The sequence below is a fragment of the Macadamia integrifolia genome, chromosome 8 (genome assembly GCF_013358625.1).
Source record: "Macadamia integrifolia cultivar HAES 741 chromosome 8, SCU_Mint_v3, whole genome shotgun sequence".
NCBI lineage: Eukaryota > Viridiplantae > Streptophyta > Magnoliopsida > Proteales > Proteaceae > Macadamia > Macadamia integrifolia.
In genome coordinates, this window is record NC_056564.1 from 15,546,157 (window position 1) to 15,571,600 (window position 25,444).

The 25,444-nt window shown below is 38.1% G+C and overlaps 1 protein-coding gene across 2 annotated transcripts in view; it reads left to right on the forward strand.

The window, feature by feature from the left end:
- LOC122086327 (NPC intracellular cholesterol transporter 1-like) overlaps positions 1-25,444 on the forward strand; it is a 116,804-nt gene that overhangs the window by 68,399 nt on the left and 22,961 nt on the right. Inside the window, exons 17-22 of one of the 2 annotated variants that reach the window (XM_042655090.1) lie at positions 1,273-1,386; positions 1,589-1,672; positions 10,888-11,016; positions 15,196-15,394; positions 15,551-15,691; positions 15,834-15,886. In XM_042655090.1, the coding sequence (XP_042511024.1) occupies positions 1,273-1,386; positions 1,589-1,672; positions 10,888-11,016; positions 15,196-15,394; positions 15,551-15,691; positions 15,834-15,886 (720 nt within the window). The remainder of the gene's footprint in view (positions 1-1,272; positions 1,387-1,588; positions 1,673-10,887; positions 11,017-15,195; positions 15,395-15,550; positions 15,692-15,833; positions 15,887-25,444) is intronic. The other variant, XM_042655091.1, reaches the window with a different exon arrangement.

Here is a 25,444-nt window from a genome sequence, read left to right on the forward strand (position 1 = left end):
CCCCCCCCCCCCCCTTTTTTTCCCCTTGTATATTCTTCCCCTCTTGGTAATGAATTTATTCGTTCATCCAAAAAAAATTATTTATTCATTCAAAATAAAAATTGACCCACTACTTAAGTGTCACATGACCATCACATGACTAATTTTAATTGACCACCATTTAACCGGACCAAAGTTAAACCGGAATTACAATTATATAAAACTTGGCATAAACCTTGCAGCTTAATGGGAGTCTGATGGCCCCTTTGTGACATATAAGATTTGAACCCAAAATCTCTCCCTAATTAATGGCACCACCACTATGCTAACACTTCAATTATTTATTATGTCCACAAATCAAATATATATAGATAATTATATAAATAAGAATAAAAGAAAATAATTTCAGGTTTCAAATTTCTGCAGTATTACATGCAGATTGATCTATTCTATCTGCATCAGCCTTCCCCTCGCTAATGCGATTTTTGTAGTCTTTCACTGAGCCAATATCCTCCCTTGAGTCCTTTCCTGGTGGTCTTGTCTTTAAAAATGACTGCTATGTCTGCCCTTTCCAGAATGCGGACCAGGAGTGTATCTAAAGTTCGGCCTGCTAAGTAAATTTTTTGATTTCTTTTCCAACGAAATTTGTTTATCCCCTTCTCAGCGACATGCACCTTAAAATGAGCTATTGAAAATTACTTTTATTATTTGTGTACAAGTTTTGTTGTTTCTGTAGTCAATTCATTTTTCCTAGGACTTCTGTGCCTGAATTCATCATGTTTAGTTTTCATCCCTTTTCTATTCTGCCTCATATGCATTTCACTTATACTCCCAAAAGTCTGGGGAATATGCTGTCAGATTCAAAATTTTGACTCAATGCGGTACCCATCCTGTTTATTTGGTTCTGAGTTGTTATTAATCGAGATCCATCTAACAATCAAGTCTTGTTGGAAAATTGTCCTACTCATTTGCACCTGAGAAACTTTCCAGTTTGAAAGCTAAACTCATGCCTTCCCGTGGTGCCTCCCCACCCCCCCCCCTTTTTTTTTTTTAAATAATCTGAATGCACTCTATGATTGCACAGTTGTCACTGTATGGTCTTTTCTTGTACTGATTGCATTTTGTGTTTTCCTTGGTAATTAAATTTCTTTTCTTCTCCTTGGTTATGAATTTATTTATTCATCCAAAACAAAGTTTCTTCTCTCTTATGTTTCTACTTGATTACTTCATCATTACAATTTCTTCCTTTCCCCTTGTATGAGTACAAGCATTTGATTCAGTTCTACGTGTCAGGAAGAGCTCTTGCCCATGGTGCAATCTAAGAATCTTACATTATCCTTTTCATCCGAAAGCTCAATTGAGGAAGAACTAAAAAGAGAAAGTACTGCAGATGTCATTACAATCTTGGTGAGTGTTCATGGATTTTTGCATTTTAATCTTTGGGAACTAAGTTGTATGTCTCATTGATTAATGCCCTGGGATTTTTTCCTCCCTGGGGTTATTTCCACATCTACAGCAACATAATTGTTGCCAGATGGTACTGTGCTCATTAATTGTTTTATCTGTTTTGATGAGCATTTAATCTATTTTTCCCATCATTTGTATTCAGATAAGCTATCTCGTGATGTTCGCTTACATATCTATGACTCTGGGAGATGCTCCTCGTATATCTTCCTTCTACATTTCATCCAAGGTATGATTTGATCCTCTGTTTGAATCCTCTGCTATCTTGTCTACTATTTTCAGTGTTGGAACATATAAGCTAAGAGATTGGTCCATAATTTATAGCTTGGGGAACTTTATCTTTCTTATTCTCTATGTATATAGCCTCGTATTGATTAGGACAACCCCCCTCCCAAAAAAAAAAAAAAAAAAAAAAAAAAGAAAAGAGAAGAAAACAACTCCTTTAGGTGGTTTATGTGGGTCTCTCAGTTAATTTTTGTGAAGGGGGTGGATTTTCTTTGTTTGATTGAATGAAACTCATCCTAGTCATGGTCTATGGCATGCAGCATATACGGTTCATATTCCATGTTTGTAGACATATTTTTCTGTATAGTGGATCATTGTTGCTATCACATTTATGGATACTTAGCCAGGGTCCATGTTGGGAAAAGCAAGCTGAAGTTTGTAAAGGAAATTTTGGGGTCTTTAGATGAATGTTATATAAAAAAAGAGAAGAAAACGATGCAGCTGGTAACTGTATTGTGACCTAGTGGTCTAGTGGTCGAGGGTTCGAGTTGGGAAACAGCCGCTTTGCGCAGTGGGGTTAAGGCTGCATACATTATGACCCTCCCCAGACCCTGCACTGGTGGGAGCCTTGTGCTACGGGTACGCCTTTTTTTTTTCTTTTAATTAGCATGTGGCGGGAGCCTCGTGCACTGGGTACACCTTTTTTTTTTTTTTCTAATTACTCTCGTGTGTGTGTGTGCATATCGGATTTTATCCTTGTGCCTAATGTAGTTTCAAGGTCCAGTTAAATAGCAAGCTATGCTTGATGGATAAATACTGCCCACCAGCAATTGGGGTTTTTGTGTTAGATTTAGTTTCCGAATGATGAGGCCACTGTGCAAAGTTTCCTGAAAAGACCAAATATAATTTCAAACTCAAAAGAAAATGGACTTATGGTTATCTGAACTTGATGTAATTTAAATAAAGAAGAATAGAAGAGGGGCCAGCATGGCTAGCCCATCAAGCAGCCCAGTTTGGGCCCAACTTGTGGTTGAGCTTGGTCTCATTAGCCAGGACTTGAGACCATCATTTAGTCCTTTTAAGTAGTCCATGCATGGGGGGCTATTTGCTAGTTTCTATTTTGTTTATTTATTTATTTATTTTTGGATGAATAAATAGATTCATTACCAAGAGGAAAGAAATTACAGGGGAGGAAAAAATTGAGGGGGGGGGGGGGTGGGGAACAAACTGAAAGGAACAAGCCCAAACAGCAAGGCTGCTGGGAAGAGAAGAAAAAAGGGTTGGGGGACTAAACTAAGCACAAAAGCAGCAAGCCAAGAGGCGCAAAAAGACTAAATGAAGGGGGGGGGGAGGAAAGGCATGTCGAGGCCCCAGGATACAACAATGAGCTTGTTCCTTGGGGTATCATTAACAGGGCGGTGGCGGAGAGAGGCAATCTTAGTGAAGACATGTATTTTGTTTATTAGTAGTTACTACAAGTAATTAGCTTCTATTTTGGGTATGGTAGCAATAAGTTAGTTTCTATTTAACGTTTCTACTTTTCAGTTTGTTTAATGTGAAAGGATCCATTACTGTACCTCTGCTAGTGCACGTCAAAACCAAAATAGGTCACTGAAATTCGGTCAATATCTCAAACCACAAATTCAAATCTTCATTGGAAAGATCAAACCTACTAATAAAGTATAGGAATTAAGAAGTAATTGATCAAGAAGACTTGAAAAAGAACAATCAATTTGCGTATACTAACCTGAAGCTACCTCTATAGGTCCAAACTAAGCAAGCAATCTGTAAGTATCAAATTTTAAGATTTGGATTTCGACTTGGGTTTTGACCCAGGTTGAAAGTTGAAATATTTAGATTTTAGTTGAAATTTGATGTAAATTTGGTACATTTCGGTTGGCTAGTTCGGTGGTCAAATGGCCATATTTTGGCCCGAAACTTCAAGGAAACTCTAATTAAACATATCTATCATATTTGAACATTTAGATTGTAAAAAAGCACAGAAATTGGTAGTTTGGCTTTAGACCTTGGTTGCTAGTTTACGCTATATGTTTTGGTATCGTTTCTCTTATATAACCTTATTATACACATAATTTAGTACTAGAAAGCACAACATTCAATAAAATCAATTGAAATATGTATTAAGAATGAAGAAAAACCATATAATAGTACACCAATTTCAAAAAGTGTCAACAAATGAAGGCCAACAACTACTAAATATTAGCACTACTTTTTGCAAAAAACTAATTTCAAGGAAAAGGGGGTGATGTAGATGTGTATAATTGTTCCCAACACCTTGTTCCACCAAGAAATGTAGGTGATTTGGCAAAAACTAACGAAATCTGGGGGTTTCTTGGCTTTTTTCCCCCTGTAATGGTCAAAAGGCACAAAACCATCAAAATGGGTCAAAAGTTTGACCCATATCTATTGAATTGTGATTTAATAATACTGAAATGTTGGATGATAAGGAAATTTTGTTTGAAATTTAGAATTCTTACTGAGTTTCATGAAACTGAAAATTTTCCTACAAGTTTAGTCATTGCGACTGAAATCTCAAACCATGTTAAGTATAAACATATGTATTAAATAACATACTGTAGGAGTATATACATTAAACATAATTGAACTCTATTAGTAACATGCGAGGTTCTAAATCTAGGGTCGAATCTGAAATTTAGTGCAAAATTTCTAAAACCTGGTCGAAACCAGGTATTTTTTCTGGGTGATTGCTAGAAATTTGTGCCAAAATTTCCCAAATACTAGGTTTTCGTCTCGGGGTCCACCGAAACCACTGAAATGTCCAAAATTTCAGTCGAGATTTCCAAGACTATGAACTATGACAACATGTTAAACAAACTTGGAGTTGTTAGAATACATGCTCTAAGGGTGTTGTTGAATGGGGAAATATTTCTGTGTGTAAGAATGTTATTGGTATTTCATTTTCAAGTTTAATATAATGGCTGGACAGAGGATGATAGCCTTCTCTAATTTGTTCTGCTGAAATCTTCTCTTCTTTTCTTCTCTCTTTATTCCTTCCTCCACTCTCTTTCACTTGTTTTCTTGCAAATGTAGTATATTAACTATTAATAACATAACTGCACATTATAAGTCACAAGTCATTTAAGATGATCAAAATCTAGGCCAGTTTTAATAACATAATTGTACATTATAAGTTACAAGTCATTTAAGATGATCAAAATCTAGGCCAGTTTTCCAATTTAGGTGTGATACTTGGCAAATACAGGAAAATAATTTTTTTGAATGTATTTCAACTAGTGGGTTTAATTTTGAGTGTAGATGGGATTCACTTAGGTTTGGCAAAAATAAAGTATGGAAGTTTTGTTTCAAAAACTGGGATTTTGTGATTTGAACAGCTTGTGCATTGAGTATACCCGTCCATGTCGGTACTGTATCGTTCTGTATACATACATATCAACCCATATTTTCTGTACATAAATTTTTTATTTATCAGTTCTGTGCTGTCTTGATATGGCTAATCTTGATATAGTATCAGACCGATATGGCCAATATGTATCGATACTTGATACCATGCTTTTCCAAAAGAAATAGTGAAATACAGGAACTTTCATCGAAAATATAGCCACAACACTACTGTTTTTATGCTTCATAATTGATACACATGAACACATATCTTTTGCGCCAGAAGGCTACTAGTCCCACAATTTTCAATAGGGATAAGGAAACAGAGATGACCCATGAAGAAATGCTTTCATTACTAGGTATATTTGGGAGTTCACAATAAGAGAGATGCTAGGGGGATCGAAAGTGGCATGAGAGGAGGGGAAAATAGGACAGCCTTGCTTCGTTGATGAACCTTTTTCGGAAAATGGATAAAAATTCAGTGGCTTTGGCCCAAAGGCCGAACCATTTATTCCGTGCAACAACTAAGTCAGTTTTTTGGCCGTTAAAAATGATTCTGCAACTACTCTCCCCTTTTGACTAACCGAAAATTCTTACACAATATTGATAAGGTCTTCGTTTTCATTGGATGTGCCTTTAAAGATCCTATGAAGCTTGCAAGCAGTTCTATTAGCTCCACTATGCCTATTATGCTAGGTGAATTTGATGCCAGACCATCTCCAGTCATTACGACTAATGTCTTTAAGGCAAGAATAGAGAGCTTCGACAAAGGAAGAGGCAATTGGAGAGCTCCCTTGCTTATCATGGGCAAATCTGACCACGTTGAAGTCACCACCAATGCCCCAGGGAAAGGAGTTGGGATGAGCGGAAGTTATCCCAGAGAGGGAGCTTGTCGGCAGCTTATTGAGATCATAGATGGCGGAGAAGAAGCCGTTGAGGTTATTAGGGTCAGAGATGAAGGGATGCATTGCGAAGAGTAGGTGATATTAGAGACCCTGAGCTTTGAAGGGTTCCATATAACCCAGATGCGGCCATTGGGGGAAAAAGAGTACTTGGTGAGAAGACACCAAGAGGGGGCTATGGATGAGGCCACACAGGAATAGATGAGCTCTGCAACTCTAGTTTCCAGTAGGCAGCAAAGGACAACATGATTGGCTTTGAGATGGGATCTAATTATGGCTTGCTTGGCTAGGGAATTGTGGCAACGAATATTCTAGATAGATTAGGGGGTTGTTAGGACAAATTGGCGGGGCAATAAAGGCGTCGAGGAGCTAGCAAGACTGACATGAGAAGGGGAGCAATGATTCTAGCATCGCTACCGCCTTCTATACTCTCGAAGGGGTGGGGAACTTGCTTCTAGAGGGGACCTGTTGAGCCAGAGAGGGATGGGCTGGGCAAGGCATATATCACTGATATAGGAATCTATATGCTAGGGAGGAGCTTGCTGGTTGTCTGGAGTCGAACTGGGGTGAGCCTGGTTGTAGAGATTAGGCTGGGGAGATCGATTGGAGGAGGGATGATGGTTACGAGAGCCAACTATAGGATGCTGTTGGGCCTCTGGGGAGGCAAGAGTTGCAAGCGGTGTGATCAGGGCTTGAACTGCAAGAACCACAGAAGCTTCACGAGAATCCTCACAGAAGCTGCGGGAGTTGGCGGAGGGATCTAAGATGACGGACGACGCAAGGGTCTTAATTGTAGCAGATGTTTAGGGAAACCTGAGAGAGGGTGTCGCTGGCATGGAGAAAGGTGAAGTCGCCGGTGGAGAACCGGTGATTGCTGTGGCTTCAAGAGATGCCTGGGGTAGGCTGCTGAAGTTGGGACATCACTAATGGATTTGCGAGAAGGACAATTGGGTGAGGATGAATAATGTAGGACTAGATTTGACAAGTCAAACTAGACCCAAACTGCAGGAACTTTCAAACCAAAGAACAACCATAATAACCAAGGTAGGCCAGCAATACCACAGATCAGAATAAAGGGAAAAAAACAGATCTGTAACTCAGAGTTTCGAATCCAGAAACTGGAATTTATGAGATCAGAATATAACCCAGATTAAAGGACTAAATCAGATGTAGGAATAGGGTTATAACTGATCATAAATTGTGAACAAACATCCACAAAAATAAGGAACAACCAGATGTATCTATCGATCTCAGAAAACAGAACAGATTAGGTCAAAATATCTATAATATTTAGAACAGATCAGCAGTGACCAAATAGGAATGAATCAGCAGTATTATTAGGATGATAATAGACCCAAATCAATATTAGACACAACAGAAAACAGAATAGGACTGTCCAAATAATCGAACCAGATTCTGTCCTGGTAAAATCACTACAGGAGAAAAATAGGGTGATTTTTAATAACTTGCAATTGACAGCTTAGATCTAGCCCAGGTTTGGATCGAGTTTCACTCTAATAGGAAGGAAGACTCAATCAAAGTTTCAGCCTAATCTGAAGACTGCAGGTAGTGCAGAGATCAAGTAACCAATTGAAACTTTTAGAAGAATTTCTGGGCAGAAATTGAAAGGTAAATACCTGATCTGTGTAGCAGTAATACAGCCTTTAAATCACCTTGAATAATTTAGAGAAATTGAGGAAGATAGATAGAATAGTTGAAGAGACCTCTTGGACTTCACGCCGCAAAGAGTCAATTGGATCAAACACAAGACCACCACTTTGATCACACACAAAGCAACTCAGAAGAGCAACATCGACATAGCTTTTTTTCATTCATCAAATCGTGGCTCTACTAATGAGAGCTCTCTTTTTTTTATAATAATGATGGGGGGTTACATAAAATAAAAACTAACTTAGTTTCCAAAAACTGAAATAGGAAACGAAAAATCAGAAACTCACCTATTTACTAAAACTGAAAATAGAAACTTACAAAATAGAAAGTCCTTTAGTTACTAAAACTGGAAATAGAAACTAATTAGGTACTGAATAACCCCATCTAAAAAGGAAACTAAAGAAAAAGGAAACAAATCAGTGAATTCCGTATGCAACCTTAGAATCCCTAGTTTAGACCCATAAAAGTGGCCCAATACAGTCCAAACCACATGGACTGAAGGCCCAACACATATACAACCCAACCCAACCCAACCCAACCCAATCCAACCATAGACTTATTCCTATTAAAACAAGCCTAGTTTGGTGAAGAATCTGCATCAATGAAGGACCTGATGAAGGGTCATAGACCAGAGCTGGGGTCAAAGAAAGGACAAGAACCTAGGGGGGATGGGTCAGAAAGATGGGAGACTCAATGGGGCAATAGTCAATATGGTGGGGGATGAGTAAGTCGGAAGTGAAATGGGCTAGGTAGGAGGGGCCTTGGACTGGATGGGCCAGGCGGGGGGGGGGGGGGGGGGCTAGGGGGTTGATGGGCATGAGAAAGAGGGTTTTTGGGAGTGTGGGTCAAGGAGGTGGGAGATGAGGGTGGGTCGAAGGGCACTTGTTTAGTGAGAGATGTGGGGCACCACAAGATGGAGTTGCAGGAAAGGGTCTAGAACTTGGGAACGGTCACGGAATTGGCCGAGGCCGATACAATTTTGATACCGATCCGGATTGGCTTGGATTGGATCGTATCTGACAGATCTACCCTTGTTTAAAAAAAAATCAGTTTTTATTATGATGTTACCCTTGGACCATACATATGTATTGGGATCGGAAAGGTCAAGATTGGGGATATGTCAAGGCCGATATGGTCTGATCCGGCCGATACTTACCGATCCGATCCGAGTTTTAGAACCATGGTGGATGGGGATAAATGGGAGGAAGAGGAAGAGGAAGAGGAAGAGGAAGGAGGGGTTAATTCAAGGGGGGTTAGGTAGGGTTATGGGATGAGGGAGCAGAACTTGTCGGGGGTTGGGAAGGGGGAATGGAGGTGGAGTGTGAGAGATGGGGAGGAGACTGACCTTATGGGATGAGGGTTAGCAGAGATATCAGAAGGGTTTTTATCAACGTGAGGGCTCGCTGATTGAAGAACATAGAATCGGGTATGCCCAACGATAGGCCTCGAAGAGATTGACGGTCCAATGGCATCATAACTAAGGGGCCCTCATTTGGAGATAGAGGCAATAGTCGGTGTCCGGCAGGTAATTTTGGTTTTGATTCTTTTCCGGCCATGACTATGATCACGGGAGACATCAGAAGAGCCCAAAGGGGGTGGGCAAATGGATCCATGGTGGTGAGGAGCAGCGGTATGGTGGACGGAGGTGATGGCGTCTTCAACATCTAAGGAATGCCAAGGGTCGTCATTTGGAGAAAGGTCATCCATTATTTCTAATGGAGGAAAAGGCTTAGTTTTCTTTTGCACACAAAAGATGGATGGCCAAAAACTTTGCAGACGGAGTATAGGGGGCCGCATCCAACCGTAGGGCACTTATTGGTTGAAAGACTAGTCTTCTTCATCAATAATAGTCACAGAGGATGGAGGAGTGCAATCTGCAGAGACTTCAACACAGATCGTGGTGAATGTTAGGCACGCCTTTCTTTAGGTTTTTGCAGTAGAGTATTGCGGAGTTCCAATAACAGATGCAACAATACTTAGGCCTTGCTCACACCAGTAGTGGAGAGGTAAATTAGGGTGGGCAATCTAGATGGGGACTGAGTTGAAGTCAAGTTTGTTCAGGAGAGTGTCCTGGTCCCATTGCCGGAGGAAAATGTGCTTTCTTCCCACCTGCCAAGGACCTCCTTCGAGAGCTCTTAGTTTGTCATTTGCTTTGGATAAGTTGAAGAGGAACACACTATTGTCCAGGAGGTAAGTGACCGTAGAACTGGAGGGATTCCATTATTTGCTGAAGAGAGTTCTTTATGATGGGGAAAGGTGGTCTGCTTACAAGGAAGTGACCCACAATGCAATTGCTCCATTTGGGGACTTCAGATACCAGAAGGCCTCTGTATGCTGGACAGAGGCCGACTCATATACCATTAGACTAGGAGGGAGGGATAAAGTGGAGGGAGAGACCCTCAGAGGGGGCAGAGCTGAAGAGGGAGTTCCATTGTCTGGGACTCTGGGATTTGGGCTGGGCTAGGCTTGGCTGGGCTGGGTGGGAAAGGGGGCGATGGAGGGGTTGGGCTGGGAGGGGGAGGGGTATGGGGGGAAGAACAAGTGGCAGTAGCGACCAGAGCGGGGATGGACATGGATTCAGGTCATGGGTTCGGGGCATGGGTTCAGGGCATGGAGAGGCTCAGGTTAAGAGAGCTGGAACAATTTCTAGCATGTGGGTCCACCTTCTTATAACATAACAAGTGTCAAATTACAAATAAGGATATTTTACTGTAATTACAACTAAACCCATCTAATAAGACATAACATAAACCCTCCATGCTGCACTGTTTAACAGAAGCTGACTTGGGAGGTGTAAAGAATCCTTACTTGTGTAAATAGTTCCTTTAAGATTAAAATTTAAGTGAGCCTGCATAAAAGGGTTTGTGGTTGGTCTAACAAATGCTTCCCCCCTTCCCCTAGTTTGAATCTTTGCTAGGACTATACAAGAGATGGATGGTTTCCTGTAGGATTAATTTCTTTCTTTTGAACAGTTAGCTTTTAATAGCCTTTCATTCTACAAAGTCTTATCTCTGCCTTAATCTTATGTGCCTTAATTGTCTATTATAGTCCTGGAAATATGAGTTCAGAGATTTATAAGTGTTTAATTCTATTATTTGATAAATATATATTGTTCTTTTTTACGTCTCATATTATTTGATTTCATCTGACTTTAAACTCATCTCTTCTACTGACTGGGGGCATTTTTTTTGAGAGCCTATATGTTCGTTCCATTAACCTTTTAAATTTTAGATTTGCTATTCTGAGTGGATGGATTGGATTACAGGTATCACTTGGACTTTCGGGAGTTCTAGTTGTGATGCTTTCTGTTCTTGGGTCCGTAGGATTTTTCAGTGCAATCGGAGTTAAATCTACACTAATAATAATGGAAGTCATTCCATTTCTTGTTCTAGCTGTAAGTTCTTTTCTTAGTATTACTGTTAAATTTTTTCCATTGGATGTCATATGATTGTCACACTAAATCACTCATGAGTGTAGCACTTGTAAGTTAACCCTAACCCAAACCAAGTTAGGAAATTTTTATCTCACTCGAAAGTTGGACTGCAGTAAGTTTCAATTTACAAAGATGGAAGTGGACAATGCACGACCTCTGTATCAACTAAAACAAGGGTTCTGTGAAACTCTTATAGATGGCTCAAATCAATTGGTTTGGCCTGAAATTTCTTATGAAGGACTCAATATGACTTGTATTTGAAAAAAATAAAATTTCTCCTTGATATTAGAGGAGTGCTTGGACCTGGTATTAGATTAAAGGTCGTATCTTACAAATAAGGTTAAAGATTTTGGTTTCAACTAATATGCAAGGTTCGAAATTTCGTTTCGTTTTGGTGGGTTCAAAAACATCAACTTAGCGAGATCTTGGCCGAGTTGGTTTTTTTTTTTTTTTCTGTTTCAGTTGACTATTTTGGTGGTCAAACAACCATATTTTGACTTGAAACTTTGTGGGTAGCTTATTTTAAGAAATAAACATGTTTAGAACATAAAAATGCAAAAATGTTAGAATATGACATTGTTTTAGAGTTGCACCTTTGTTTGGCAGCAATCGTCGAGCTGTTTTGGAGAATTTACCTGCTTCATTGCTAGAACAAGATAAAATATGATAGTAAAACAAATAAATAATGCATCTAAGCCATGATCAAAACATACATTAACATTAATTAACTAATATTTAGAGTACTAGAGTAATGTACTATGCAACTCCTTAATTCACAAGTCCCTAGTAAAAATGTATAGATCTTGTAGGTGTCCAATGGAAGTCAATGTGTGATGATGTGGCTAATTAGAGGCTTGTTGGAGTGTTTTTCCTTCAAAATATGCAAATGGAACCGAAACCACCGAGACAAGCGAGACAGAGTCAACGAAATTTTGTATTTATAAGGCATGGAATGTATCGTTTTGGCGAGATACCGAAACGATACAGAAATCTGGTACACATATTGATTCGTGCCTTATTTCGTTTAAAAAAAAAAAACCGAAATTTCGGCTAGATTTCAAACCATACTAATCTGCCACCGAAATGGCATCAAAATATGGTTCATTTCAGCGAAAAAACCAAAACATTGAAAGACCCCTCAATTCACATGCCATTTCATTTCAATCATAGTTGTCAATGTGTCGCCTAGGTGTCCAATAGTTGGTTTTTTTTTTTTTATAAGTCTAGATGATTGTCACCTTAGTGCAAGACGGTGGTTTAATTTTTGTTGCAGCTTTATGCCAAACATCATGTAAGTAAGTAATTGTTTTTCCATTTACTTAAGATGTTATTCATAAATAAGACAATACTCCCTATTTGAATCCAATAAAATTAGTTAAAAAATTTATATTCCAAAAAGATAAAAAAAAGTCAACCCCCCAGATTAGGAAAAAAAAATTGAATTTTCAGTTGTAGGGGCGATTTTCAGCTAGGTTTTTTCTCTAATAAAAAAATTTCATAAATCTTATTGTGATAGAACATTACTAAAAATCAAAAGAGCAATCAAATGAACTTTTTTTTTTTTTTTTTAATGTCTAAAACTTTATTTCCATTCAGGGTGATTTTAAACAGCATTCGTGCACGCCAAATAAGGTTTGACAGGAATATAACTCCTTCAATATAAATCAGATTTAAGCAATCTTGGATTTGTTGGACAACTGATTTTGTGTTCTATCTAGTACAAAAAAATATTATGTAAAAATAAAATCATTTGACCAGTGAAACTTATTTGCGAACAAGAAAATTTATCTAAGTCTATGGTAGTTTAATTATTTATCGATAAGATCTTATTTTCCAACAGCAGTATAAACCAAATGTGAGACTAGCAATAACAAGAAAATGATTTTTTCCAGCTTTGAAGAATAATATAAACTAGATATGTACGTTTTGATTGTTTCAAACTTCCAATAGCTTGCTTCTTTAGTTCTGCTGTCATCCAGTTCTATGTTGATTTTTTGATGACTTGATGTGGCTTAATGTTGATTTTTTGTGATATACGATGTATATTGTAGCATACTAAATAATGTTAGAAAATAGGAGAAATGAAAAACACTTAGGTGCCTTGGTCGCCTAGACAACGTCTAGGTGGGTGCCTTGTCGCGTAAGTGCTTAGGCACTCCTCCACTGCCTCGGGTTGCCTTGTCACCTTGACAACTATGATTTCAACAAGTGTTGAAACGGAAATACATCATCAAAATTTCAGTATTTTGATTGAAGCGCTGAACTATGCTTACAAGGATCTATGCTGCAGGTTAAAAAATGAAGGCCAATAGGGATAGATTTAATGGGAAATGAAACAAGATAGAAAAACACAAACGATAAAAATGTAAAATCAAAACTCAGAATTAAAAACTCAAGCTAGAAATTAGGGTTTCAGTTTATTACAGTAGGATTAAATAGATAAGTTAAATATGATATCAGAAACTGAACTAAACTTACCTGAATTGGTTCTGTCTGAAACACTGCTAATCTTGCTGAAACTTGAAGATTGACTTGAAGAAGTGAAAGTATAAGAAGAAGAAGAAGCAGGAATAAGCAGAAGATATCAATAGGGATAGTGAAGAAAGAACGAAGAAGAAAGAGAGAACAGCTATGCTATGTGTGGGTAGGACACTTTTATATCCAATAAGGCCGCTACTCTTATGTCCAAACTTTATTTTATCGAAAACCATAAACTGTGGCTTACCTCCTTTTATATTTTCTGACTGAAATACTGACTTGACTCGAACTCTTATGACTGGACCTGTTAAAATAAGAAATTAGATATTTTCTCTCTTATGAAAAACAGAAATCCCCTAATCTGCAACTTATGTACTAAACGGGCTTATTTTGGCCTAATGGCTGATATTGGACTGGAATGGTCTCTCCAGGCTCCCTTGCACCTAGGCCTACAAAAAGGGTCTAGTTCATGCCACCATTGTAAAGTCATTTCGTTGTTCCATCTCGAAAGACTGGCCGTTACTGTTTTGTCCTATTGCACATTTAGACTAGGTTCTACAGTATATTTTATATTTGTTCTTACTTTCTTGATAAGCAACTGTCATTGTATTTTTTTGGGTGAATAATAATTGCATTAAAAGAAGGGGGAGGGAGATTCAAAAACATGTCAAAACATGACCATTACAACTGAAAATCCCACATGGGTTAAAGACAAAACAAGGAAGCCTGTCACAAGGGCAACCAAGTCAATTCCAGGTAGGGTTCCACAAACAGTAACAAACTATCTCATTTCTTCATCTTCTCAGCCGCCAAGAGAGCACTGCCATCAAGAGGGAAGCTATGGTGGCGGGGCTTTGGGCTTGCGGATGGCCATGGCCAAGCTGGCAGTTCGCCTTGCGGAGGTGACAGCCACGACGGAGGGCAGAGCCTTGCGGAGGGCAACGGCGAAGTAAAGCTGCCAGCCGAGCATAGCTGGCGGCATGACAGGATGCTGGACATTCAGCTGGCAGCAAATCAGCGTTAGCCGAGCGAGCCTGGCTCTTCGGGTAGTGGCTAGCCTTGCGTGCTGGCTGGCGACCCAGCGGCTGTGGTGCAAGATGGAGACTGGTGAGAGAGCTAGCAAACGGGACTAGAGGTGATGTGGCTGTTGGCTGAGCAGGAAACCGAACAAGCCTAGACAGGCCTAGAAGGGTTGGTGACCAACAGGTTGGCAGCCAAGTCGCAACTCCAAACGAGACGATGCATCAACTTCTCTCCTTCTTTCTTCCTCTCTTCTCTACTTCTCTCTCATATCTAAACTCAATCCCTTTGATTTCTAACTGGTTGGACTGTTGAATGAATGCATGAGCAATGGATAAATGCTTTAACTTTCATTTCCATAACATTGTTCCTTTTGGTGAAATAGCATTTGATATATCTTCATGTTCATGGAATAAGTTTTGAAGTGAATTTCCCTGAGGAGAGGTCTGGACGTGTTTTAGCTTATAAATTGCTTCTTCGTTATACATAACATGGTTACTCACCACTATTGTATCTGACAGTTCTCTGGTTGAGCACCTGTTCATCCCTGCATCTTGATCACAACTTAAAATTGGAATTGATTATTTTCATCATGTAGTTTCCACTAAAGCTAAATAGATCATCTTTGTGTGTTACTATCAGGTTGGAGTGGATAACATGTGTATCCTGGTACATGCTGTAAAACGGCAATCATTGGCATTGCCTTTAGAAGGACGATTGAGTAATGCACTTGTTGAAGTTGGGCCATCTATTACGCTAGCTAGTCTATCCGAGGTTTTAGCATTTGCTGTTGGAAGTTTCATTCCCATGCCAGCATGCCGTGTATTCTCCATGTTTGCAGGTTGGACTTTTCTTCTTCTTCTTCTTCTTCTTCTTTTTTTTTTTTTTTTTTTGAATAGAATATTTGTTTTCAATATATAACTTTCTGATGAAGCCTTACTGACTTTTCATTCACCTTTCTTTGTTCTTCCTTTTTTCTTTTTGGTTGCCGCTACAGCACTGGCTGTTCTTTTGGACTTCATTCTGCAAGTTACTGCTTTTGTTGCCCTGATAGTTTTTGACTTTTTAAGGGCAGAGGATAACAGGGTGGACTGTTTCCCATGCATTAAAATTCCTTCTGCTACTGAATTGGATGAAGGTATTTTGTACGACTGCTTGCATAGTTATGTGATGTCTTTTGCAAATATTCTGACAACTTTTTTTGAGCTGCACCAGTCTATCATTTTTTATTCATTTCTTTTTTAAATTTTGGTTGAACTCTGAGTGGAGAGTTTCTGAAGAAAATGTAGGCACTGATCAGGAAAAGCCCGGTATGCTGACTCGTTATATGAAGGTATGGTTTGATGAAGATGGCCTATTGTATTATTTATTCTTTGTTTGCAATAGGAAGTGTTTTTAAGTTATCTGATTCCTCTGGAAATTAGTTATTAGTGTATATTCATTTTTGGTTTCTCTTGGTCTTTAGTATTTTACCTTTTGTTTTACGATATCTTCTTTTCAATGCGGACCTTTATACTGTGAAATCCTGAGATAGGTACATAAATCTAAGTAATTTTATCAGAAGAAAAAAAGGGATGATCATAAGCCAGCTAAAATTGAAGGACAAGCTGTGGGAATAGAAGATCCAAACAAGATTACTAAAATAAAAAACAGAAATACCATGAGATGTGCATCCCTGCCTTAGGTGGGAAAAGGATGAAAGAAAGAAATCTCTTTATGGTATTGAAGATGTTTAGACTTCAATGATAGTTCGTTCTAGTCTATATTGTTGAAAGAAATCGTACAATTATTTGACACTGATAAATCATAGAAAAAAAAAGACTTCTTTAGTGGAAATAAGCCTTGGGTTGGATTGCATTTATGTTGGGTCTTTGGTCCAAGGTTTTCATTGTAATAGGCCACTTTAATGGGTTTAAAAAATGAGGGGGTAGGAATACAGGATTTATTAGTTTATTCCAGATTTGTGAGGGTCTTACTAAGACTAAATTAAAGTATTAAAGTATCGGCATGGTTGCCGTATCGGTCGGCCAAAATTAAGATACATATCGGAGCGTATCATATCGTATTGGAGATACACTAAGATATGCTAACAATACGCAAATAAATGGATAGGGAACCCTTTTTTATACATATTTTATCATAAAAACGGTTAAAAAAAAGCTATATGTAACATGTATTATGCATAAACACTAAAGTAGAGAGTCACACTGATAGACAAGTATATTCAGTTCAAAATGTTCAAAATGATGAGGTTTCTTATAGTTTTCTCTATTCTCATTGCCATTGCCATTGTGATGAGTGCCATGAAGAGTGCCATGCTGGTTCTTATTCATAGCTAGGAGCTTTTTGTTGAATAGGAGCTACTAAGATGATGTTGTACACTTGTCGAACATAAGCACAATATTTACCCCAATCGAAATATCTATTGTAGTGGGACTCCCATTCATGGTAGAATCTTGTGTATTGCTTTAGAGTGACCAATGTTGGTCCTGCATAAGGCCCATATCCATAGCCTGAAGCAGCTCCTGAAGATACATGGTGTCCATGCCGGATGAGGCACCAGTGTGATCCGAACTAATGCTCATTGACTCCATGCTACTACTCAGCACATCACTATCACTTGGATTGTGGGAACATCTACCCCTCTGACTATAAGACTTTGGTTGTGTGCGTGCACCATGATCAATATATTGGTTGCTTGTGTAAACACACTCTTTTTTGTGAAATGTACCGGTACATAAGTTTGGCCTCCACCACTACCACCACCACCACCACCACCGCTGCCACCACCATCACTGTCACCAGACTCACACCACCACCACTGTTTGATCTAACTACCGAGAAATACGAAAATAAGTAAACAAGATTCGCACGACATAGAGATTTAATGAGGTTCACACACCAGTGTGGTGTGCTACATCCTCGGGCGAAGATGTTTCACTATACAGAAGAGAGATTACACCAAAGCAGCGGTAAAACCCTCAAAATACAATGACTTTCCCAACAAGACAACAATACATTATATATTCCAAGTCGTGGGTCGACCCGTCGGGTCACAGTCGATCCTATTGAACCATACAAGATCAGTGCTGGGCTTCGGGCTTGAGCCTATCGGCCTAACCCCTCTGCTTCCATCACAAATCTTAGAAAACTTCCCATTCGGGTCGCCACCAAAATATGTCGGATTAGGTCAATCTTCAAAACAGGTCAAGAATTTGAGACAAACTTAACAACCACCACCACCACCACCATCATCATCATCATCACTTTCTGGTTGAGTTACACTATATACAGCACCTGACGTCGTCCTCTTGATATCGCCATCATTGGAGCTATCGTCATCCTCTTGTATATCTGATGGTGCTTGTGTTTCATCATCAAGTGGCAACTCTTCACTTATCTCTTTAACGATGTCATCTATAAATGGAGCAGGTAGGGTTTGTTGTTGATCTTCAGACAATTTATTCATCACCAAAACCTTTTCAGTGTCCTCAATCCATCCCCTACCTGGATCTTCATCGTCGAGTATATGGGTGATGTCAATTGGGTTGACATTTGTATCATCCCCTGATCTCTCCAAAGTATTTCATCTTCAACTTCGTGTTGTTGTGCACATACACTAGCTTCTCCAGCTTCTTATAGTTCAGACAATTTTGAGGTTTGGTGTGTATCAATCCAAACGTACTCTAGTTACGTTCGTAGCCACTTGAGGATGTTGTGCATGATAATATTTTCATTGCGATTGGCCTCAATTTTAGAGCACTCCACCTATAATTGAACCACCAATCAGCTACACAAGGATAATTGCAACATTAAGAGTTTGAAATGAATTTGAAATACCAGGATAACTTATTAAACCTAAACTACCAGGACATTGTGTTCCTCTAGCACGGATAGCAAGTGATCAGCAAACCCCCGAGTGGCCTCCCGGAAGTATTTCACCAGTAGAGGTATTAAAATATTAATACGCCACTCAATGTATTAAATACTAAGTGCTAATTTGTTTATAACATAATTCAAGGATTGCATCAAATCACTTCTACACCTTAAATTGAGTTTATAGTGAAGATTCAGATTCAAATAAGAGGCTGCAAATGGTTACATGTTATTTATTGTTAGCGATTGAGCATATTAAATTACTAATAAAGTCACTTATAAATTTACTTAAGAAATAACCTGTATGATGAATCTCTTGAATCAACATATTTTCCCATCGATGATTTATAATCTTCAAATATACTTTACATGACTTTGGGTTCTCATCTTGTATCTTCTTCTTGACAAGTTCCATATAATGCACTATATTTCCCACTTTAAGAACCATAAAGAGTGGCAGCATAATCTTAGTAAGTCGGGACACCTTTTCCTAAAACTTTGTTGAGGTGATTAGGGCTTGAACAACTTTTCCAATTTCTATATTTGCATATCTACTAGTGAACCACTCAGTAGAGGTGAATGACTTAACCAACCCTTCCTTTCGGTTTTCAAGACTACCAATTGCAGTGTTGTTGCGGGCCTCACCAAGTCACCTTTCGTCTACTTTCTCATCAATGCCGACACCTAGCTGTGATTATAGATGAAGTTGGTGATCATCTTGGCATAAAAAACCACCTTATGCACTTTGTTCATATCACCAATGTCCTTGAACATCAAATCAATACAATGGGCTGTACAAGGTGTCCAATATAGGGTGGTACTTCAACATAAGATGTTGGCCTTTTTGAAATTTGCAGCATTAACAATCACTATGTAGACAACATTTTTTGGCCCTGTCCTACATAACTTGATCCCTTAATTTGGCCAATACATTGCATCCTTAATATCTGAGGATGGGTTAAAAGACTGATGGAAGATTGTTTTTTCATCAGAATATACGAGGAAATTGATGATGGACATCCTCGTCGGTCCACCCATCGTAATGGTCACTCCTTATTCAGGCCACTTGTTGTTTGAGCTCTTCAATATATTCATCTACCTCTTTCATAATAACATTTAAGTATGGCCCATCAATTTCATCAGGTGTGGGTGGCATTACATTTTTCCCACATGCCTGAATCTCCTTAACCATAGCCTTAAAGTATGGATCTTTTGCTTTGTGAGGTGGAATCATAGAACTGTAGAACCACTTAGAGATTGCTTTTCTAATTTTTTTCCTCAATATTTTAGGTTGAAAGCTCTCTTCAATCTTTTGTTGGCCTTCATCTTGCTCTTTATATGGTTCATGTCTCATACCTTTAATATTTGGGCTCCTTTTCCCTTTGCCCTTACCACTTAAAAATTTTTCAAACATACCCTTCACGTTGCCTGCAATAGGATCCAAGCCCTTGCCCTTATCTACACTTCAATGACTTGAAGAGCCAGCGTCTTGCTCATTAAATAACCGGACCTCCATGTGCTGGTCTTACAGATTGACTTCTTCTCAATTGTTGTTCTCTCCATTCTTTTTCTCTTGCTTCCTCCCTCGAGATATGCATTGCTTGTGCAAACTATTAATCTTCATCCTCTGCCTCCATATCGGATCCTTAATAATCTTCATGATCCCTTAGATTCTCAACTAACCTATCCTCATCTTCAACAGCCAATTTCACTTTATTTCTACTTCCCCTTAAGTGCTTCTTCATTGCTTTGCGTACGTCAATGGGGCGCTTTGTACACTTGGCAACAATAAAAACCCTCTTGCCAAATGTTGTTTATGTTTGCTAATTCCACCACCTTGGTGGATGGCCTCATAATAGTTGCATTTTGTCCACAAACTATTACCATTCAATTTCTCGGTTGAATCCCATCCAATATTCCTAGCATGTCCTTTTAGGCGCCATCTTCCTACAAAGATACATAATGAAACTTAATGAAGCCTTCACTTAGTTTAGAAAAAAATGTGCATATAAGTTCAAGTCATGGCCATTGATTTAGTAAATAATAGCATCCTAGAATGAACTGAAAAAAAAAAAAAAAAAAAGACTTTTTAGTATTTTTTCTCATTTAGAAAAACTTGAAATCCTCACTTTTTCCCAAAAAGAAGTGTGCATCTAAGTTCAAATCATTGTTATTGAATTTTTGAATTATAATTTTTTTTAAACTAAAATGAACTGATTTTTCTAAAAAAGTACTCTTTTTTTATTTTTCTTAATTTTTAATAATTTTTGGAATTATAAAAAATACAAACATTTGAGAATATATATATATATATATATATTTTATGGAACTTATAAATTGATTGTTTGTAAGTAACGTAAAAAAATCCACACATTTTGAACCAATAATATAGGATCGATCTAAGAAATAAAAAAAAAAAAAATGAATAAATAAATAGAACCCTCAAATCATGACTCATGGATTTAGTAAATTATAATATTTTCTTAAAACTTGAATGAACTGAATTTTCTAAAAAAATTAATTTTTTAATATTTCTCTTAATTTTAATTAATTGTGAAATAAAAATAAATAAATAAAATACACACTTGTGTGAAAAATAAATTTATAGATTTGCAAAAAAATAAAAAAAAATAAAAAGTTACGATATTGCTTGAATGTTCTTCAGAAAAAAAGGTAAATATAGCCTATATTTCTGAAAATAGTATAGTTTTTTAAGAACTTATGAAATTGATTGAATGTTCTTTAAAAAGGAGTCCTTTCCACTTAGCAAGTAGAAGTTATAGACTTTTTGTTTCAAATCTTGTTATTAATTCAAACCTTGGCCTTAATCCGTAGCACCAACTTGGAAGGAGAAATGAAAAAACCAATTTCTATTTCAAGCAAAATATGAACCAAACCATATTTTAAAGCCAAATGCCAATTATATGCTAAGTATCGTACCGTATTGGTCCGATACGTACCGATACATAAAGGAAATTTTAAAAAGATCCCAAATGTACTTATCTTACTGTACCTTGTGTGTTGGTATGTATCGTACAATACCCTTGATACGATATGGAGTCCAGTTTTTTCCATGTAGCATAATGGCATGTATCGTGCTGATAGCGACCGATATACACACTGATACATACCAATATGCCTTGATACATATCTATACATGAAGGAAATTTTAAAAAAAGCCCCAAATGTACGTATCGTACTGTATCGTGTCGGTATGTTGACGATACCCTTAATACGATATGGAGTCCAGTTTTTTCCATGTAGCATAACGGCATGTATCGTGCCGATAGCGACCAATAGCGATACGTATCGGCCGATACGGTACAATACGTACCATACTTTAAACCATGAGTTGTTTTCTATTTTTCTGTTGTTTATTGTTTTATCTTATCTTTAGCTGGATTAGGCCTGATGTTAATGTTATGTATTCCAACTTAACTATATCTATAGTATCAATCTTTTACTAAAATAGGTTGCTGGTTTTTTTATCTTATTTTGGATATTCTTGTCTTTAAGATAGTCCTTATGCTATCAGCCTATCCTATTACTTGTTAGCAAAGGCTAATCGCAAGGTTCGAGAAGTTTGTTTCAACCATGGTTGCTACCTTGATCAAAACTGAAATATTTTTGGGTGTCTATTGAAACCTGGTGGAAACCCCACATGTTTTGGTGGTTGGTTTCGTTTGTGACCATTTCAATGGTCAAATGGCCATAGTTTAGCCCGAATTTTGATGGAGACCCTATTTAAGCATCTCTGAACATAAAGAAACCTTTAGATTTTCTAAAAACACAGCCAAAATGCTAGCTTAGTTTCGTACCATAGATTGGTAGCGTACCACATACTTTGATGTGTACTTTCTCAAATATAGCCTATGTTGCACCTAATTTAGTATTATAACCAAGGTTTAAAGTATGGATACGTATCGTACTGTATTGGTATCGGCCCTTATCAATACGATATCACCAAGACGATACATGGAAAAATTTTAAATCCTCTAAATTTCTTCCACTACCCCCTCTCCTCCTTGGTCTGAAAAACTGTCCTGTCTTGTTGCTGGCACTCTAGGAGACCTATTCTCCCTTTTAATCAGGAATGGATTTGGATCGATATAACATTTGCGGGCTCCTCCATCTGTGATATAGTTGGAAAACTTGTCTTCTCTGCAACCATTAATTACCTTTAGATGGAGCGTAACATCCGTATATGGTCATCCAACTCCTGCTCTCCGGATAGGATTTGGATTGCCATCTTCTTTGATGTTGCCTCTAAAATCCAATCCCTCCTCTTCTATCCTGTCCTTAACTCCCTTAGAAATAGGCATATCTTTGCCTCCTCTAATCTTTCCATTGATACCATCCCCCACACATGAGTTCCTCTCCCCCTGGTTCCCACCCCCTCCCCTCCCCCCTTTTTTCCCTGCCCGGGCTATTGGTTTTCTTTGGGCTCCTTTGGCTACTGATGGTTTGATTTTGTTGCTTTTTATTTTTCTCATAGTGGGGTTTGCTTCTTTGTGGGCTTATGCCTCTCCCCCCCTCTTTTCCCTTGTATTTTCTTCTCTCTTTTGGTAATAAATTTATGTATTCATCCAAAAAAAAAAAAGGTATTATATGGTACATACTGATGCACACTGATACATACTGAAATGCACATTTCACCTCGATTTTTAATTTTCCAAAGTTTCTGCCAACCATTTTTCTCTATAACTAAAGTGGAAATCAAGGTTGGAAGTCCATATTTCTCCCATAACCAACTACTTGACTCTTAGTGCGATAACGTTCATTTTAGTGTGTATGCATAATGTATGTTATATATATATATATTTGCACAAGTGAAAAGTGTTTCCTATCCATTTATATGTGTATCTTTAGCATATCTTAGCGTATCTCCGTTACGATACCCTCCAATACATATCTTAATTTTGGCCGACTGATACGACGACTAATATTAATTCTTTAATCCTTGATTATAATTTATAACACATAAAATTCAATGTAATTAACTAAAAGATGCGTTAGAAATGAAGAAAAGCCATTTAATATTATTAAATTTCAAAGTGTTACAACTTACCAGTACACATACAAGTATTACAACTAGAAGTTACAACCGTCAACCATGGTGAAACGAAAAGGGACCCCTATGATGCCGTTCCTCCAACTCTACGTCAGTACCACATAGAGTTTTGGGTGGATTCAAAATGTGAGGAAAATTTCTGCAACCAATGAAACCTTTCCTCCAACTCTATCATTAAAGATGGCCATGTCTTGCTAATGCTATGTCTAGAGAAACGCTTGATGTCGATCACAGCCATAGTTGTCATGGCGTCGCCAAGGCGGCGATTTGGCATCCTGGCTTAAAAGAAGTTCATGGCAGTGTTACGATTTACGTGACTCACAAATGGCGGTCACCATTGGCTGATAGGCGTCTCTATGGCACCGCCATGTATGCCAGGTCACCCCTGATTCATTAGGCGGTCGATTTTTTGTAAAATGCAGGGTGATTTTGATAGGGCTATGTGTTATAGGGTATATATTGTAGGCTTGTAGCATGCTAAATAACTTTAAAAAATAACAAAAATAAAAAAATAGCATACTAAATAACTGTAGAAAATATGAAAAATAAAAAATGACACATGGGCGATTTGACCGCCATGGCAACGCCATAACGGGCGATTCATCACCAAATCGATTAGCCACCCCTCCACCGCCTTGGATCGATTTGACACCGTGACAACTATGATCACAACATCTTGATAGGTCTCATCATTAACGTACCCTAGGTACCCCAACTTTAGATATAGATAACTCGGGAAGATGATGCAAATGTGGATCCACTATAGCTACTTGGTTGACCAGGCTAATAGGGTTGTTGAGAGACTGGGAATGTGAAGATGTCAAAATGCTGTACATAGAAGATGATACCACTTGTGATTGATCATCATGAGCAATGGGGAATAAAGATGATGAAGAGGCATACTGATCAAATTCACCATACTCACCATGCCCGACATTGGATGTCTTGAGTGCCCATACCCACCATTTTCACTACTCCCCTCTAGACTGAGTTATACAATTGTGCAAGGTAAGGAAGAAACATCCATCTCCATGTCAATGCTGTAATGCTTTTCATCGGGTCAGAAGCTATGGGTGGTCATGCAACATGGTTGGCACTTGGCATCTTGTGTACCATGATCAAACTAAGTCTCTCATGTGAATCGAATAGGCTTCCGCTCCGCTTTGTCATCAAGGTTTTAAGTATCTTACCATATCTACTAATACTAACAGATATGTATCGTATCTCTAAGGTACCAATATGTACAAAAATAAAGAATCGACTGTATTGGGTCGATCTCTGACCAAATATGGTCAATGCCTATGGATATGCTTGATACATCTCTTATAAACTATAGAAAAAGGTCCCTTACTACTTTGGGAATTGGATTGCAACCAGTCGATATCCTTATCATCCCCACTAGGCTATGATTTAAAAGATCTGAAGGGAATGTCCATGATTGTACACAAATGTGGTCTCTTGTCTTGCCCTCTCTGCCACACTTACCAAGATCTTATTCCTCATGTCCTTCGACATGAGGTCAATGCAATGGGCTGCACATGGGGTCCAAAACAAGTGTTATCTATTGTTGTTCATTAGATCTTATATTACTGTGGTTTGTCACCACTTGGACAATGTTCTTTATCCCCATCTTTTGGACCATGTCCTTCAGTAACTTGTATATATATTTTGCATCCTTCTTTTCCTTGGATAGCAGCATAGTATACAATGAAGTTGATGATGGACTGTCTATAGGTCTAGTCAAGGATTAAAGTATCGGTATTAGTCGCCGTATTAGTCTACCAAAATTAAGATACATATCGGAGGGTATGGTATCGTATCGTATCGTATCGAAGATACACACATTAATGGATAGAAAACACTTTTTTATACACTTTTGCATAAAAAAAAGTAAAAAAAAAGCTATATATAACATGTATTATGTATAAACACTAAATTGAGAGT